Raw genomic sequence first — 15,710 nt, forward strand, 5'->3', positions numbered from 1 at the left:
AAAGAGGTTATATAGAATTGTGTTCTTTTTAAAATATTTTGTAGAATTCTCTAGCGAAACTACCTCAGCCTGAATATTTCTTTTTTATGAGTTTTAAAATTACAAATTCAATTTCATTAATTGCTCTGGGGCTATTCAAATTGTCTATTTAATGTTGGGTGAGTTGTGGTACTTCGTATTTTCAAAGAATTGATCCATCCCCTTCTAGCTCTATTACAAAGCTGTCATCATCAACATAGTATCATACTGGCATAAAAACAGACACATAAATCCATGGAACAGAAGAGAGAACCCAGAAATGGACCCTCAATTCTATCATCAACTAATCTTCAACAAAATAGGAAAGAATATCCAATGGAGAAAAGAGAGTCTTTTCAACAAATGGTTTATGGAAAACTGGCCACATGCAGAAGAATGAAACTGGATCATTTTCTCTCACCATACACAAAAAGAAATCAAAATGGTTGAAAGACCTAAATATGAGACAGGAAACCATCAAAATCCTGGGTAAGAACACTGGTACAACCTCTCTAACCTCAGCCTCAGGAACTTCTTGCTAGACAGGTCTGCAAAGGCAAGGAAAACAAAGGTAAAAATGAACTATTGGGATTTTATCAAACTAAAAAGCTTTTGCATAGCAGAGGAAACAGTCGACAAAACCAAAAAACAACCAACAGAATGGGAGAAGGTATTTGCAAATGACTTATCAGATAAAGGGCTAGTATCCAAAATCTATAAAGAACTTATCAAACCTAACACACAAAGAACAAGTAATCCAATCAAGAGATGAGCAGAAGACATAAATAGACATTTCTCCAAAGAAGACATACATATGTCCAACAGACACATGAAAAAATGTTCAATATCACTTGGCATCAGGGAAATACAAATCAAAACCACAACAAGATACCACCTCACACCAGTCGTCAGAATGGCTAAAATTAACAAGTCAGGAAACAGCAAATGTTGGTGAGGATGCAGAGAAATGGGAACCCTCTTACATTGTTGGTAGGAATGCAAGCTGGTGCAGCTACTTTGGAAAACAGTATGGAGGTTCCTCAAAAAGTTGAAAATAGAGCTACCCTATGACCCAGCAATTGCACTACCAGGAATTTACCTGAAAGATACAAATGTAGTGATCAGAAGGAACACCTACACCCCAATATTTATAGCATCACTGTCCACAATAGTCAAACTATGGAAAGAGCCCAGATGTCTGTTGAGAGATGAATGAATAAAGAAGATGTGGGAGGGATACACACACACACACACACACACACACACACACACACACAATGGAATAATGCTCGGCCATCAAAAAATGAAATTTTGCCATTTGCAATGACATGGATGGAACTAGAGGGTATTATTTAAGTGAAATAAGTCAGAGAAAGAATTATCATGTGATCTCACACATACATCGAATTTAAAACAGTATTTTTTAAATTTTATTTATTCATGAGAGACACACACACAGAGAGAAAGAAAGGCGCAGAGACACAGGCAGAGGGAGAAGCAGGCTCCGTGCAGGGAGTTTGACATGGGACTCGATCCTGGGTCTGTCTCCAGGATCACAGCCTGGGCCAAAGGTGGCGCTTAAACTGCTAAGCCACCCGGGCTGCCCCCATACATGGAATTTAAGAAACAAAAGAGGATCATAGGGAAAGAGAGAAAAATAAAACATGATGAAATCAAAGAGGGAGACAAATTATAAAGACTCTTAATCATAGGAAACAAACAGGGTTGTTGGAGGTGAGGTAACTGAGAGATGGATATTAAGGAGGGCATATGATATAATGAGCACTGGGTCTTATATAAGACTGATGAATCAATGAACTCTACCTCTGAAACTAATAATACATTATATGGTAATTATTTGAATTTAAATTGAAAAAGAATAAAAATTAGAATAAAATATTAAAAGAATAAAAAATAAATATTTCTGAAAATATTTGATTTATTTAAAAAACTGAAAAAAAAATTGGTCCATCTCATCTAAGTTGTTGAATTATGTGTAGAGTTGTTCATGTTATTCTTTTGTTACTTTTTGATGTCTGCAGTGTCTGTAGTGATATGCCCTCTTTAAATCCTGAAATGGACTATTTGTTGTCTTCTCCTCCTTTCCTTTGTCAGTCTTTGTTATATAAGTGGATTAAAGATGGCCCTTTATATTGTCCCCTGTGTTTTTCACTGCAAGCTGAGACATTAGTTCAAAATCTACCAGCACTGAACTCCAATTCTTACACACTCAGTTGCTTAATATACAGCCCAAATAAGCATATTTTTAGCCATTTAGAGACTTCCTGCTTTGCATACTCCGTTAAATTACACTCACCATCTGGTAACCTTTGATAAACGAACTCGGGGGCTTTAAAAGACCTCAAGCTGCTGGCTGCCCACCAGCCTACTGAGTGACATCATCTGGACACATAAATCCCCTTTCCCCCACAAAGTCTCCTTGCCCTGTTCTCCTTCTGGGCACCTTGTCTGGCAGCTCTCCTGCTGTGAGAGATGTCCCCTCCAATGCAACCTGTCAAAGTGCTGCCCAGAGAAATTGGATTGTGCCATCTCATAGTCATGTCTTTTTCTTGGATTGGCCCCTAATTCTTGAATTCATCCCAGTTTTGCTAGAAGTTTATCAATTTTATTGATCTTTTCAAGGGGCCAGCTTTAGTTTCATGGATTTTTTTCTCTTCTATTTTCAGTTTCATTGATTTCTGCTCTTTTTTACTTCCTTCCTTCTGCTTGCTTTACATTTATTGTACTCTTTTTCTAGGTGCTTGAGGTAGGAGGGTAGATCACTGAGACTTTCTTTTTTCCTAATGTATGCATTTAGTGCTCTAAATTTTCCTCTCAGGGCAGCCCAGGTGGCTCAGCGGTTTAGCGCCACCTTCAGTTCAGGGCGTGATCCCAGAGTCCCCCGTCAGGCTCCCTGCATTGGGCCTGTTTCTCCCTCTGCCTGTCTGTCTCTCTCTCTCTCTCTCTGTCTCTATGAATAAATAAAATCTTAAAATAAATAAATAAATAAATAAATAAATAAATAAATAAATAAATAAATTTTCCTCTCAGCACTACTTTAGTTTTATACCACAAATTTTTTTTATACCACAAATTTTGATGGGTTATATTTTCTTTTCCATTCAGCACAAATATTTAATTTCTCATGAGACTTCTTTATATCATAGATTATTTAGAAGTGCATCACTTAGAAGTATTTGGAGATTTTTCCGTCGTCTTCATGTTATCAGATTTCTAGTTTGATTACGTTTGGTTGGAGAACACATTCTGTGTGATTTCAATTCTTTTAAAATTGTGGGGTTTGGGCAGCCCGGGGTGGCTCAGCGGTTTAGCACCGCCTTCAACCCAGGTGTGATCCTGGAGACCCGGGATCGAGTCCCACATCGGGCTCCCTGCATAGAGCCTGTTTCTCCTTCTGCCTCTGCCTCTGCGTGTGTGTGTGTGTGTGTGTGTGTGTGTGTCTCATGAATGAATAAATAAAATCTTTAAAAAACAATTGTTGGGATTTGTTTTATGGCCCAGGATATAGTCTAACTTGAATATGTCTCTGGGTCCTTGAAAAGAATGCTCTGCCCTTGTTGGGTGGAATATTCTATAAATGTCAGCTAGATCATGTTGGTTTACTTTGTTTTTGTTCTGTATGCTTGCTGATTTTGTGTCTAGTTCTCTTGGTTGTAGAGAGAGAGGTGTTGAAGTCTCCAACCTTAATGGTTGGGTTTGTCTGTGTCTCCTTTTAGTTCTATCAATTTTTGCTAGACATATACTTTATAAGCTCTATTATTTGGTGCACACGCTTCGGATTCCTAGGTCTTTTTTTTTTTTTTTTGAGGTATAATTGACATTATATTAGTTTCAGGTATGGATTCGTACATCTTACTGGTAGATTTATTCTTTTATCATTATGGAATAACCCTTTCGGTCTCAGGCAATTTCCCTTGCTATGAAGTCTGTTTTATCTGATGATAATAATGCTTTCCTTTGACTAATGTTTGCATGATAGAACTTTTTCCATCCTTTCACTTTCACCCTGTATCAGTATAATCAAAATGAGTTTTTTGTTGACAGCATATCAACATGTCATGTTTTTTATCTAATCTGCCAATTTTTGTCTTTTAATTGGTATATTTATACAGTTTCTATTTATTGTAATTAATATATTAGGACTTAATTTTGCCATTTTTAAAATTCTGTTCTGTTTTTCATTTATCTCTTTTTCTGGTGTTCCTATGGTTTATGTGAATATTTTTAAGAATTCTATTTGATTTATCTATAATATTTTTGAGTATATCTCTTTAGTATAGCTTTTTTAGGGATTGCTCTATGTATTGCATTGTATATACATTATATATATATATAATATATCACAGTCTACTGATGTCATTTTCTCCATTTGAAGGAAATATAAAAACCTTACCATCTTTTACATCCCTTTAGTCTGCCCCACCTTTAATATAATTATTTTAAATGCTTCCTCTAATCATATTTAGACTCATATAAGACAGTGTTATCATTTTTGCTTAACAGCCAGACATAATTTAGAAAGCACAACAGGAGAAGAATAAAAGCCTATTGTATTTAGCCTTTTTTTTTTTTGAAATTTTTAGTTAAGCCATCTCTACACCCAGCATGGGGCTCAAACTCATGACCCTGAGATCAAGAGTTGTAAGCTCTTCTGACTGACCCAGTCAGGCGCCCCTTATTTATACATGTTTTTGTTTGCCATGTTCTTTCATCCCTCCTGATGTTCCAAGGCTCCTTCTATCATTGATTTTCTATTTAGAGAACTTCCTTATTTCTTTTACTCATGCTTTTAGGATAGGTCTCTTGCTGACAAATTCTGTAAGAGTCCCTCTGACCACTCCCAAGGATGTCTTGATTCCCCCTTCATTTTATTTATTTATTTTTTAAATATTTTTTTTCTTTATTTATTTATGATAGTCACAGAGAGAGAGAGAGAGGCAGAGACACAGGCAGAGGGAGAAGCAGGCTCCATGCACCGGGAGCCTGACGTGGGATTCGATCCCGGGTCTCCAGGATCGCGCCCTGGGCCAAAGGCAGGCGCCAAACCGCTGCGCCACCCAGGGATCCCCCCCTTCATTTTAGAGGATCATTTCCACTAGATGGAAGATTCTGGATAGAGAGTTCTCTGTCAGCCCTTGAAAAATGTTGTGCCACTTCCTTCTGGCCTCTGTGGTTTTTGATGAAAAATCTGCTGTCATTTGGATTATTTTTTTTTCTTTAGGCAAACTGTCATTTTCTCTGGCCTGTCATTTTCTCTGACTGCTTTTCAAGATTTTTTGTCTTTAGTTTTCAGAAGTTGAGTTATGATACCTATTGGCATGGATTTATTTGGATTCATCCTCAGCTTTTTGAATCTGGATTTATGTCTCTTGCCAAATTGAGAAAGTTTTCAGCCATTGTTTCTCTGAGTACTTTTGCAACCTCCTTCTCATTTTTCTCTTCTTTCCTGGCTCCAGTGACACAAATATTAGAGCTTTTTTTATAGTTTCAAAGGTCCGTGAAGCTCTCTGCTTGTGTATTTTTAGTCTGTTTTCTCTTTGTTGTTCAGATTGGATATTTTCTATCATTTTGTCATAGTGTTCACTGATGGTTTCTCCTGTCCCTTCCGTTTTGCTATTGAGCCCATTCATTGAGCTTTATACTTCAGTTACTGTATTTTTCAATTCTAAAATTTGTTTGGTTCTTTTTATCTTTTATTTCTTTGATAAGACTTTGTTTTTGCTAAAGATTTGTTTTTTATTTGTTTCAAGCATATTTGTATTGTTGAAACATTTTTATGTTTAAAAACCTTTTATTTTATTTTTTTTTAAATTTTATTTATGACAGGCACACAGTGAGAGAGAGAGAGGCAGAGACACAGGCAGAGGGAGAAGCAGGCTCCATGCACCGGGAGCCCGATGTGGGATTCAATCCCGGGTCTCCAGGATCGTGCCCCGGGCCAAAGGCAGGCGCCAAACCGCTGTGCCACCCAGGGATCCCTTAAAAACCTTTTAAAAGATTTTTTAAGTTGCTTTAAAATTTTTGTCATGCATTTCTGATATTTCTGTCATCTTGGCATTGGAATCTATTGATTATCTTTTTTCTTTCAGTTTGAGATCTTCCACATTCTCAGTATGATGAGTGATTTTCACTTGAAACCTGTACATTTTTAATTATGATATTTTAGATATTTATTTAAATCTTCACTAGTTTCCACTCTTGGGCACAGCCTTGTTACCTCCAGGTGGAGGTAGAAGTCCATATTCCTTGCTCAACTCCCTTGACATCTAGGTGGAGGGAGTGCTCTTGTTCCTGCTAGGAAGGATGAGGAGGACTTCAGTGTTCTGTGTCTCCCACATCACCACCACCAAGGTCTCCACTGACACTGTGCTGAGGGCTGGGGGCAGCTCATAACTAGCTACCAGGGATGAGAGTCTCAACTCCACACTTGGTCTTTTCTGACACCACCCTGCTGGAATGGATGGTGGGAGTGAATCACAGATTTTTCTGTGCTGTTTGGCTGGAGTAGAGCCATTAATGTGTAGAAGTTATATCACTTGCTGGGCTGCCCTTACTCAGCCATGTGGCTAGACAGAGCAGACTTTTGTTGGTGCTTTTTAAAATCTGCACCATTGCCATTTCCAGATTGCCAGCTTGTTCAGCTCCAAGTCTGGGGTGTGTGAGGTGATAGGAAAACCCAAGGAACGTCACCACTGCATCCTTCCTCATGCCCCAAGGTCCCTGGCCAGTCTGTCTTTTTTATTACACTTTTCAAAGTTGCCTTATGTTTCTTTGATACATACTTGTCTAGGGTTTTAGGTTGTACTGAGTGGGAGGAATAGGAAAAAGCACTTCTATTCCAGCTTCTAAGAAGCAGAGGTATATCTTGGCATTGAGTATGATTTTTTTGTACATTGCATTCTATATTAGACAGTTTTTGGTTTTGTGCTCCTTCCTTCAACACTGTGAAGATGTTAATCTCACTGCCTTCTAGCTTTTGGGGTCAGGAACCTAGTTTCTTTATAAGCAAACTTTCCATTCTTCCTGACAGCCTTATAGTTCTGTGTTCTTCCATTTCACTATGATGGTGATGTGTTTAAGTGTGGACTTTTATTTATCCTTATCATGGTTCACAGTTATTTTTGATCCTGACAATTTCTTTTATTTTAATTCTGTTGAAATTCTCATTCATAATTTCTTTTAATATTGGCTCTATACTCGTTCTCTATGTTTTCATTACAAGATACCTATGAGACCTTTTGCTTTAATCCTCCATGTTTCTTAAACTCACATAGTTTCCTCTCTCAACTCTTCTCTTCTGCCTTCTGGTAATTTTCTTTAGTCTCTATTCCAGTTCATCAATTTTCTCCTCATTTTGATTGATGCCTCTTTTTGACTCATCCATTCACAATTTAATTTTAAAGATTACAATTTTTATTTCTGGACACATTCTAGAAATCTACCTGTTCTTTCATTTATTTTATTCCTATAAATTGAGTTCCTCTTTTATGGTATTCATCATCTTGAGTTTACACTTGATCCATGAACAACACAGGCTTGAACTGTGCAGGTCCACTTATACGTGAATTTTTTTTACAGTACGATGATATAAATGTATTTCTTTTCCTTATGATTTTCTTAGTAACACTTTCTTTTTTATGGCTTCCTTTATTGTGATAATACAGTATGTAGTGCATATAACAGAAAATATGTGTCAATCTATGATTTATGTTATCAGTAAGGCTTCCAGTCAATAGTAGACTCTTAGTAGTTAAGTATTTACGGAGTTAAACATTTAATACGGATTTTCAACTGCACAACATGGGATGAGGAATGGAGTAGTGTCAGTGCCTCTAACAACTATACTGTATTAGGTTCTTTTTTTTTTTTTTAATCAAATTCTTAGGAGTGTGATCTGTCTGCAGATCACTGACTCACTTGGGATAGAGTGTTTTCTTAAGTGTTTTGTAATTTTAGATTGTGAGCTCATCTTCGAGGAGCTGTAAACGTGAGAATCATGTGTTTCTTGGGCTGAGGATTTGTCCTTCCAAAGAAATCCTTCCAGGCACTTTCATTTTATTGTTGCTCATTTCTTAATATGGAGGTTCATTGTCCATGTGGTTATTTAAATTTGAATTTCAAACCCACCTGACATACCAGCCCATGATTAATCTTCAAAGGGAAATGTTTTTCCCATTCACTCAGAGGCCAGGCAGAGTGAAAGAAGGCTCCTCATCTCTCTGAGCTTAAGAATAGATTTTTTTACTCCAGACTACCCTTTGACTTTAGGCCTAGCCTTGAAAAAAACCCTCAAATTTAGCTCTCTGCTCCTTCTTTTCAAGCTCTTATGTTCTGTCCCTACATGTATTAAAACTCCATACTGACAGTCCCACATTTAGGCCCCTACTGCTTTTTTCTGCTGCTGCTTTTTCCCAAGCATCTAGAATTTTCCTTTCTTTCCTAAAACCTCATCAGCGCAATTTTTTTTTTTGAAATTGTGATCCATTTTATCCACCGTTTCTAGATGTTTGACCCAAAAAGGTTTTCTACTAAAATATGAATACTTTGCTTAACTAAAGATGTGGAGTATGAAAAGTTTGTTGAGGAATTTTTACATATCGAAATTACATGTTTTACTTGTCTTTTGTCCAGAAAGGTGCAGTTCAGTGGATATGTTTACCCTTTTGCCTGTTGGAGCTATGGTACAATCTAGATAACAGCATTATAAAATACATTTAAGCAAAACTTCCAAAGCAGAAAATAAAAATGGAAAGAGAATCATATCAAAGTCTATGTTTAGATATGAGTTTTTGTTCCAGGACATTTCAGTTTGCATATACAAATTATTCTCTTTCTCAGCATTATTTACTGTTACCTACAATATTAGCAGCATCTTTATTTGGCTCTCACCTTTTTCTCTTTACAACTTATATGGGTGACTCTTGAACAACAAAGGGATTAAGGGTGCCAACCCTCTGCACAGTTGAAAACCCACATATAAATTGTGACTTCCTGAAAACTTAACCACTAATATCCTACTATTGGCTGGAGCCTTACTGATAGCATAAACAATCAGTTAACATGTATTTTCTATATTATATGTATTATATACCATATTCTTACAATAAAACAAGCTAGAGAAAAGAAAATGTTATTAAGAAAATCACAAGGAGGGGATCTGTGGATGGCTCAGTGGTTTAGCATCTGCCTTGGGCCCAGGATGTGATCCTGGAGTCCTGGTATCAAGTCCCCCATCAGGCTCCATGCATAGAGCCTGCTTCTCCCTCTGCCTGTGTCTCTGCCTCTCTCTCTCTCTCTCTCTCTCTCTCTCTCTCTCTCTGTGTCTCTCATGAATAAATAAATAAAATTAAAAAAAAAATCACAAGGAGCAGGGTACCTGGGTGGCTCAGTCGGTTAAGCATGCAGCTCTTGGTTTCAGTGCAGGTCATGATCTTGTGGTCGTGGGATCGAGCCTTGAGTGGGCCTACACACTCAGTGCAGACTCTTCTTCAGATTCTTTCTCTCTCCCTCGTTGCTCCTCCCTGTTCATGCCCTCTCTCTCAAATAAATAAAATATTTAAAGAAAATCACAAGGTGGGCTACCTGCATGGCTTAGTTGGTTAAGCGTCCAACTCTTGGTTTTGGCTCAGGTTATGATCTCAGGGTAGTGAGATCTGATCCCCACATCAGGCTCCACACTCAGCGCAGAATCTGCTTGAGAGTCTCTCTCCTTCTCCCTTTGCTTGCACACACATGCTCTCTCTCTCTGAAATAAATCTTATTAAAAAAATCACAAGGAAGAGAAAATACATTTACAGTACTGTAATGTGAAAAATTCCACATATAAGTGGACCCACATAGTCATTCAAGGGTTAGCTATACAATGTATTGGGCTTTATATATATATTTTTAAAGTTATTATTTATTTATTTATGATAGTCACAGAGAGAGAGAGGCAGAGACACAGGCAGAGGGAGAAGCAGGCTCCATGCACCGGGAGCCCGATGTGGGATTCAATCCCGGGTCTCCAGGATCGCGCCCTGGGCCAAAGGCAGGCGCTAAACCGCTGCACCACCCAGGGATCCCTGGGCTTTATATTTTAAATAGAAGAAAATATTGAACAAGACTGAGAAATCCCAGTATTTTCATTTTAACCTGGCAGTCTTAACCTTTGATTTCTTAGCTTATAAAAGCTGTTCAATGAAAATGATTAGATTTGAGATTTGGTATGTTTTATTTTGTGTGTGTGTAGTAAAATTATATAAAATTTGCCATTTTCCTCATTTTAAAATCTACAGTTCATTTGCATTACGTACATTCACATTGTCAATCATTGCCACAATCTGTCTCCAGAAATTTTTCATCCACACTGATACTCATATGTTTTAAACAATACCTCTTCATTTCCCTTCTGCCCCAGTCATTGGCAGCCATGATTCTTTCTGTCTCTGAATCTGACTACTGTAGGTACGTTATATAAATGGAATCCTATAGTATTTCTCCTTTCATGACTGGATTGTTTCCCTTAGCATAATATCTTTGAGAGTCATCCATGTTGAAACATGTCAGAATTTCCTCATTTTCAAGATTGAACAATATTCCAGTGTATGTTTACACTATATTTTGTTTATCCGTTTGTCTAAAAATGGATACTTGGGCTGCTTCTTTTTGGCTACTGTGAGTAATGCTGCTGTGAACATGAGTGTGGCATGCTTTTAAAACATGTGGTGAGACGCATAAAATTTGTTATTTTAAAATTCTAATAGCATTATCTTACGAGTTTATTGCCTATAACCATGTGAAAATCATGAGAGGTTGAATAGGCTTTCACCTTTGAGTGATGATGAATATAGTCCTAAGAGACAGGGCTAGGCTGTGGCAGCAAAGAAATAGGCTATTTGGACTTACCCGGGGAGAGAGAAGGAGCCAGGGCTAGGAGTGCTTGGTCTGAGTTTGGAAAAGGTTTGTGGAGGGAATACTTGCAAAGGTGCAAACCAGGGAACTAGGAAAACAGCGGGCCTTTAGGGCCACAAAATGAGTCCAGCAGCATGGGGGTTAGCAGTGGTGGGCTCTGATCAAAGGGTGAGGGGTGGAGGAGGGTGGTGCTCTGCAGTTCCTGGGCTCAGCAGAACTAAAGTTCTTTGCTAACAGGAAAAGCAAAATTAACCATTAAGGCAGCATGGGGCTACTGAGGCTACATCGTGCTAAGTTAATTGATAAGTTCCCATTGGAGAGTCTTCATTTCCATTGTATGGAGAATAATCTTCCAAAATAAATATATTACTCTGTGTAAAGAAGAAATGAAGAATTCTTTTTACATCGAATGAGACAAATTTCACACTTCGAATACTGACCCAAACTTGGCTTAAGCCTTCTTTCCCACAAGTTATAGATAAGGGAATAGAAGCAAGACCACAGAAATCTGCAGGGGCAGGGGAAACATACTTATTTTTAAAAATAAAAGGGGGGGGCAGCCCGGGTGGCTCAGCAGTTTAGCACCGCCTTCAGCCCAGGGTGTGATCCTGGAGACCTGGGATCGAGTCCCATGTCAGGCTCCCTGCGTGGAGCCTGCTTCTCCCTCTGCCGTGTCTCTGCCTCTCTCTCTCTCTCTCTCTCTCTCTCTCTCTCTCTCTCTCTCTCTCTTTCTCTCATGAATAAATAAAATCTTTAAACAAATAAAATAAATAAAAATGAGAAGGGAGTGGACTTCTCAAAGCCTAGAAGTTTCCCAGCGTTTTTCTCTTGTGCAGAAAACACTTGAAATTTCTAAACTATTTTTGTCACTGCTTTGCATATTTCTTTGAATAATGACTAGCAAAAGAACAAATTTTATTTAATAGTCTTCAGACTTCCAACATTAAATGAAATTGTCCCAAGAGCACTGTTTGGAAAACCACTGAATTGACATGTGAGCCAAATATCAAAAAAGGTGAAAAGGTAAGTTGACATGTTTATTGTTGTTTTCACAAAATAGTTACCCTTTTTTCTGTTGTATTAACAAGTAAGATTTTTATTAACTTTTTTTGGTCATACTGTAAGAATAAATTTGTAGCACAAGTTTTAAAGTTATTTTTCATAGTCTCTTTTTGTTTTTCAGATTTTTTGTTTAAGTTCTTGGTTATTGGAAATGCAGGAACTGGCAAGTCCTGCTTGCTTCATCAGTTTATTGAAAAAAAATGTAAGTGACATCAGATGGTCAGTGTTTTTATGCATGTCTTCCCCTGAGAGTTATCTTTTGCTCAGATTTGTTTATAGCAGATAATATTTCCTGAATATTATTTCAAGAAAAAAGTTATAGTTTAAAAGTTTGTTAAAATAATATTCATTTGTTATATTAAACTTCTAGCAGCATGATTGCATTTTTAAGTTATTTCAGTTTTATAGTCGTTCATTATTCAATATATTATCCTACTATACATTTTCCAGATACTAAAATACATTCTAGATATTGAAGTACAACATGGTGAGATGGAAGGTGCAGAGGAATTTCCTTTCCTGACAGGGAGCCGCCCAAGAAGCCTGAGTAGTAGTACATTGTAGATAAAACAGCCATGTTGGGTCCTCAGTGGCCTAGTATTATAGTGAAGGCAGTTATTGTTATCAACTGTCATCAGTTCTGTTTTGCAGGTTTAGAGAAGTGGAATGTATACTCTTGGGATGGTCACCTAGAATTGGTTGACCACAGACCCATCTTTTTGCCATTGACTTGCATTGTTTTCATAAGGGAAGTTGAATTTTTTATTCCAAAGTATTGTAAAAGACTTGTAAGTTTGAAAGCCCCTTTAAATAAACAGTGCTTTTATAATAATAGAATTATGGAGGATGATCTGTTTTATGGCAGTTGAGTGAAGGCACAAAAACAATTTTACTTACTGCAGTGCATCTGAAGCATGTGTGTGTAAGTGATGGTGGGCAAAATAGAGAAAGAGTAGAGGAAGGCTTTGGCAAGGAGCTTTGAAGAATAAAATTGTAGAAATGTATTCTGCAACTTCCGTTTTCATTATCCAAGAGTGTATTGGTACCACTGTCCAGTGACACAGAGCCAGTCCTTACTGAATGTAACAAGTATTCACTCAGGAACGGATGCCCTGAGGACATTGGGCCCAGAACCTGCCCATTTATTAATCTTTGTGTGAGCTCTCCCTTGACAGTCCTCCCCTAACTCCTCACCACAGAGACGGGTATGTGTGTTGGGTTAGTCTGCATGGTTTATAGCATGATGGGAAGGACTTCACTTTATTCCTTTTGTGGCCATGCTGTCATCAAAACACCCTTGGACTTCAGCGATCACCCTTTGAGACTTTTACTCTGCGGTTTCTCGGTAGCTTGATTCTAGAATGTCCACACTAGTTCCACATCATCTGAGACAGGCTGGTGTGGTCAGTATTAACCTATCATCACCTTCACCTCCCACCCCCAGGAAACCCTCAACACACCGTCAAGTAGCATTCATGATTTCTAGCACACTTGGATTCTGCCCTAAAGTTATGAAGTATAAGTCAGTCATGGGCTGTATAGCCATAATATTAGCTGCTAGCCCAGCTCTTCATCACCACAGAATTGTTTTTTCACAGACAGCTCATCCCAGGTAGGTTTAGCGAGCTACTTACTTTGCCACCCTCCCAGTACAGATAGTATTGACTTCTCCAGCAAATTCATTCAAAATTATTGCTACTCAATACTAAAATTCATGGAAACTCAATAGCTATATTATGGATAGAGTTTTTGGTTTTTGTTTTGTTTGGTTTCATTTTATTTTATTTATCTTTTCCTCTTTTTCCCTTAATCTTTGGTGTCTATCAAGTTTCTTTTTGGGCCTACAGTGCTTTTCCTTCCCTTTTATTTCTCTTGAATATTTATCCATTCAAATATTAGAAACAATCACCACCTCATTCCTGACCAAGTTGCAAGTCTGTCACTGGGCATCCCTTCAGGATGGCACCCAGGTATTTTATGCAGTCCCCATATGGCAGTACTCTAACAGTGGTCAGGTAGATATGGTTCTCATGTGCCATAGCCACTTCCAAGCTTAGGCTTTAAAGTGAATGGTTTGCTTCAGGGATTTTGTGAAAGAGCCTTATTGTCTCTTTCAGAGTAGGAACTGTGTGTGTGTTCTGTTTAAAACAGTGAGTGCTTCTTATCAACTGACTATTGGAGAATGAAAGGCTACAGTAAATTACATTTCCATTGACTTTAACCCATGATTTTATTTGTTTAAGTCTGTGTTTTTTTAATGTTCTGAAATTAAATATCTTGTTCTTTTTCTTTTTCAGTCAAAGATGACTCAAATCATACAATAGGAGTGGAATTTGGTTCAAAGATAATAAATGTTGGTGGTAAATATGTAAAGTTACAGATATGGGATACAGCAGGCCAAGAACGATTCAGGTAGCTTTCTCTCTAATTTAATAAAAATATTTGAAAATTGGATTTGAAATAATCAATTACAGTCTCTTCATATATATAGTCTCCTCCTCCCCTGCACAGATTTCAAAAACTTCACCTCTGGAAGCTTTAACACAAGCTAAAAGTCTCTCTGCAGCATTAGAAAAATGCATTAGAATCTCTTTTGAGTGAACACACCCTAATGTAGAGGCTAATTTATTCTTTGGGACTAGTGAGTACATTAGGAGGATGTGGCATTGCTTATTCTACAGAATACTTTTAGATTAAAATGAAGGCAAACAAATAGTAAAACAGTTTTTCTCTTTGATTTTTATTTTTTTATTTTTATTTTTTTAAAGATTTATTTATTTATTCGGGGGGTGGGGGGACAGAGACACAGACAGAGGGAGAAGCAGGCTCCATGCAGGGAGCCTGACATGGGACTCGATCCCAGGTCTCCAGGATCACACTCCAGGCTGTAGGCGGCACTAAACCGCTGCGCCACCGGGGCTGCCCTTCTCTTTGATTTTTCTTTTTTTTTGATATTTTTTTTTTTTTTTTTTTATGATAGTCACAGAGAGAGAAAGAGAGAGAGGCAGAGACATAGGCAGAGGGAGAAGCAGGCTCCATGCACCGGGAGCCCGATGTGGGATTCGATCCCGGGTCTCCAGGATCGTGCCCTGGGCCAAAGGCAGGCGCCAAACCGCTGCGCCACCCAGGGATCCCCTCTTTGATTTTTTAAAGGAGAATTTTTTAAAACCTCTTTTGGAGTTTTCTTTTGTTTTACATTAACTAGAGCATGTTCTGATGGTTGATATACATTCCACCAGATACTCTCTCCTGCACAGTTTTATTATACTGCAGTCATAATCAATGTTTGGAGTGATGAAGATCACTGCAGATGAGGTTACATGTTTAATACACCGTAATTACTAAAGCAAGAAAATGGATTAATATTCTAGTTGTGTTTTTTGAACAAATACACAAAATCAAAAAAGAACAGATATTCACAGTTTTAAATTTTTTTTAAGAGAGTTTTTTTTTTTAAGATTTTATTTATTTATTCATGAGAGACACAGAGAGAAAGAGAGAGAGAGGCAGAGACACAGGCAGAGGGAGAAGCAGGCTCCATGCAGGGAGCCCGACGTGGGACTCGATCCTGGGTCTCCAGGATCAGGCCCTGGGCTGAAGGCTGCACTAAACCTCTGAGCCACCAGGGCTGCCCCACAGTTTTAAATTTTAGTTAAGTAAAACTCACTCTCACTTATAGCATTAAAATCAGGTATATATTTGAAATGTTCAATAAC

The 15,710-nt window shown here is 37.9% G+C and overlaps 1 protein-coding gene across 3 annotated transcripts in view; it reads left to right on the forward strand.

Annotated features, from left to right (window-relative positions):
• RAB4A (RAB4A, member RAS oncogene family) overlaps nucleotides 1-15,710 on the forward strand; it is a 51,679-nt gene that overhangs the window by 16,248 nt on the left and 19,721 nt on the right. The window contains exons 2-3 of one of the 3 annotated variants that reach the window (XM_055308879.1): nucleotides 12,116-12,196; nucleotides 14,292-14,406. The exons of 1 other annotated variant lie outside the window; for it this stretch is intronic. In XM_055308879.1, the coding sequence (XP_055164854.1) occupies nucleotides 12,116-12,196; nucleotides 14,292-14,406 (196 nt within the window). Of the gene's footprint in view, nucleotides 1-12,115; nucleotides 12,197-14,291; nucleotides 14,407-15,710 lie in introns of those variants that run through there. One more of the 3 variants, XM_055308881.1, reaches the window with a different exon arrangement.

The sequence above is a fragment of the Nyctereutes procyonoides genome, unplaced genomic scaffold (genome assembly GCF_905146905.1).
Source record: "Nyctereutes procyonoides isolate TBG_1078 unplaced genomic scaffold, NYPRO_anot_genome, whole genome shotgun sequence".
In the NCBI taxonomy this organism is placed as follows: Eukaryota; Metazoa; Chordata; class Mammalia; order Carnivora; family Canidae; genus Nyctereutes; species Nyctereutes procyonoides.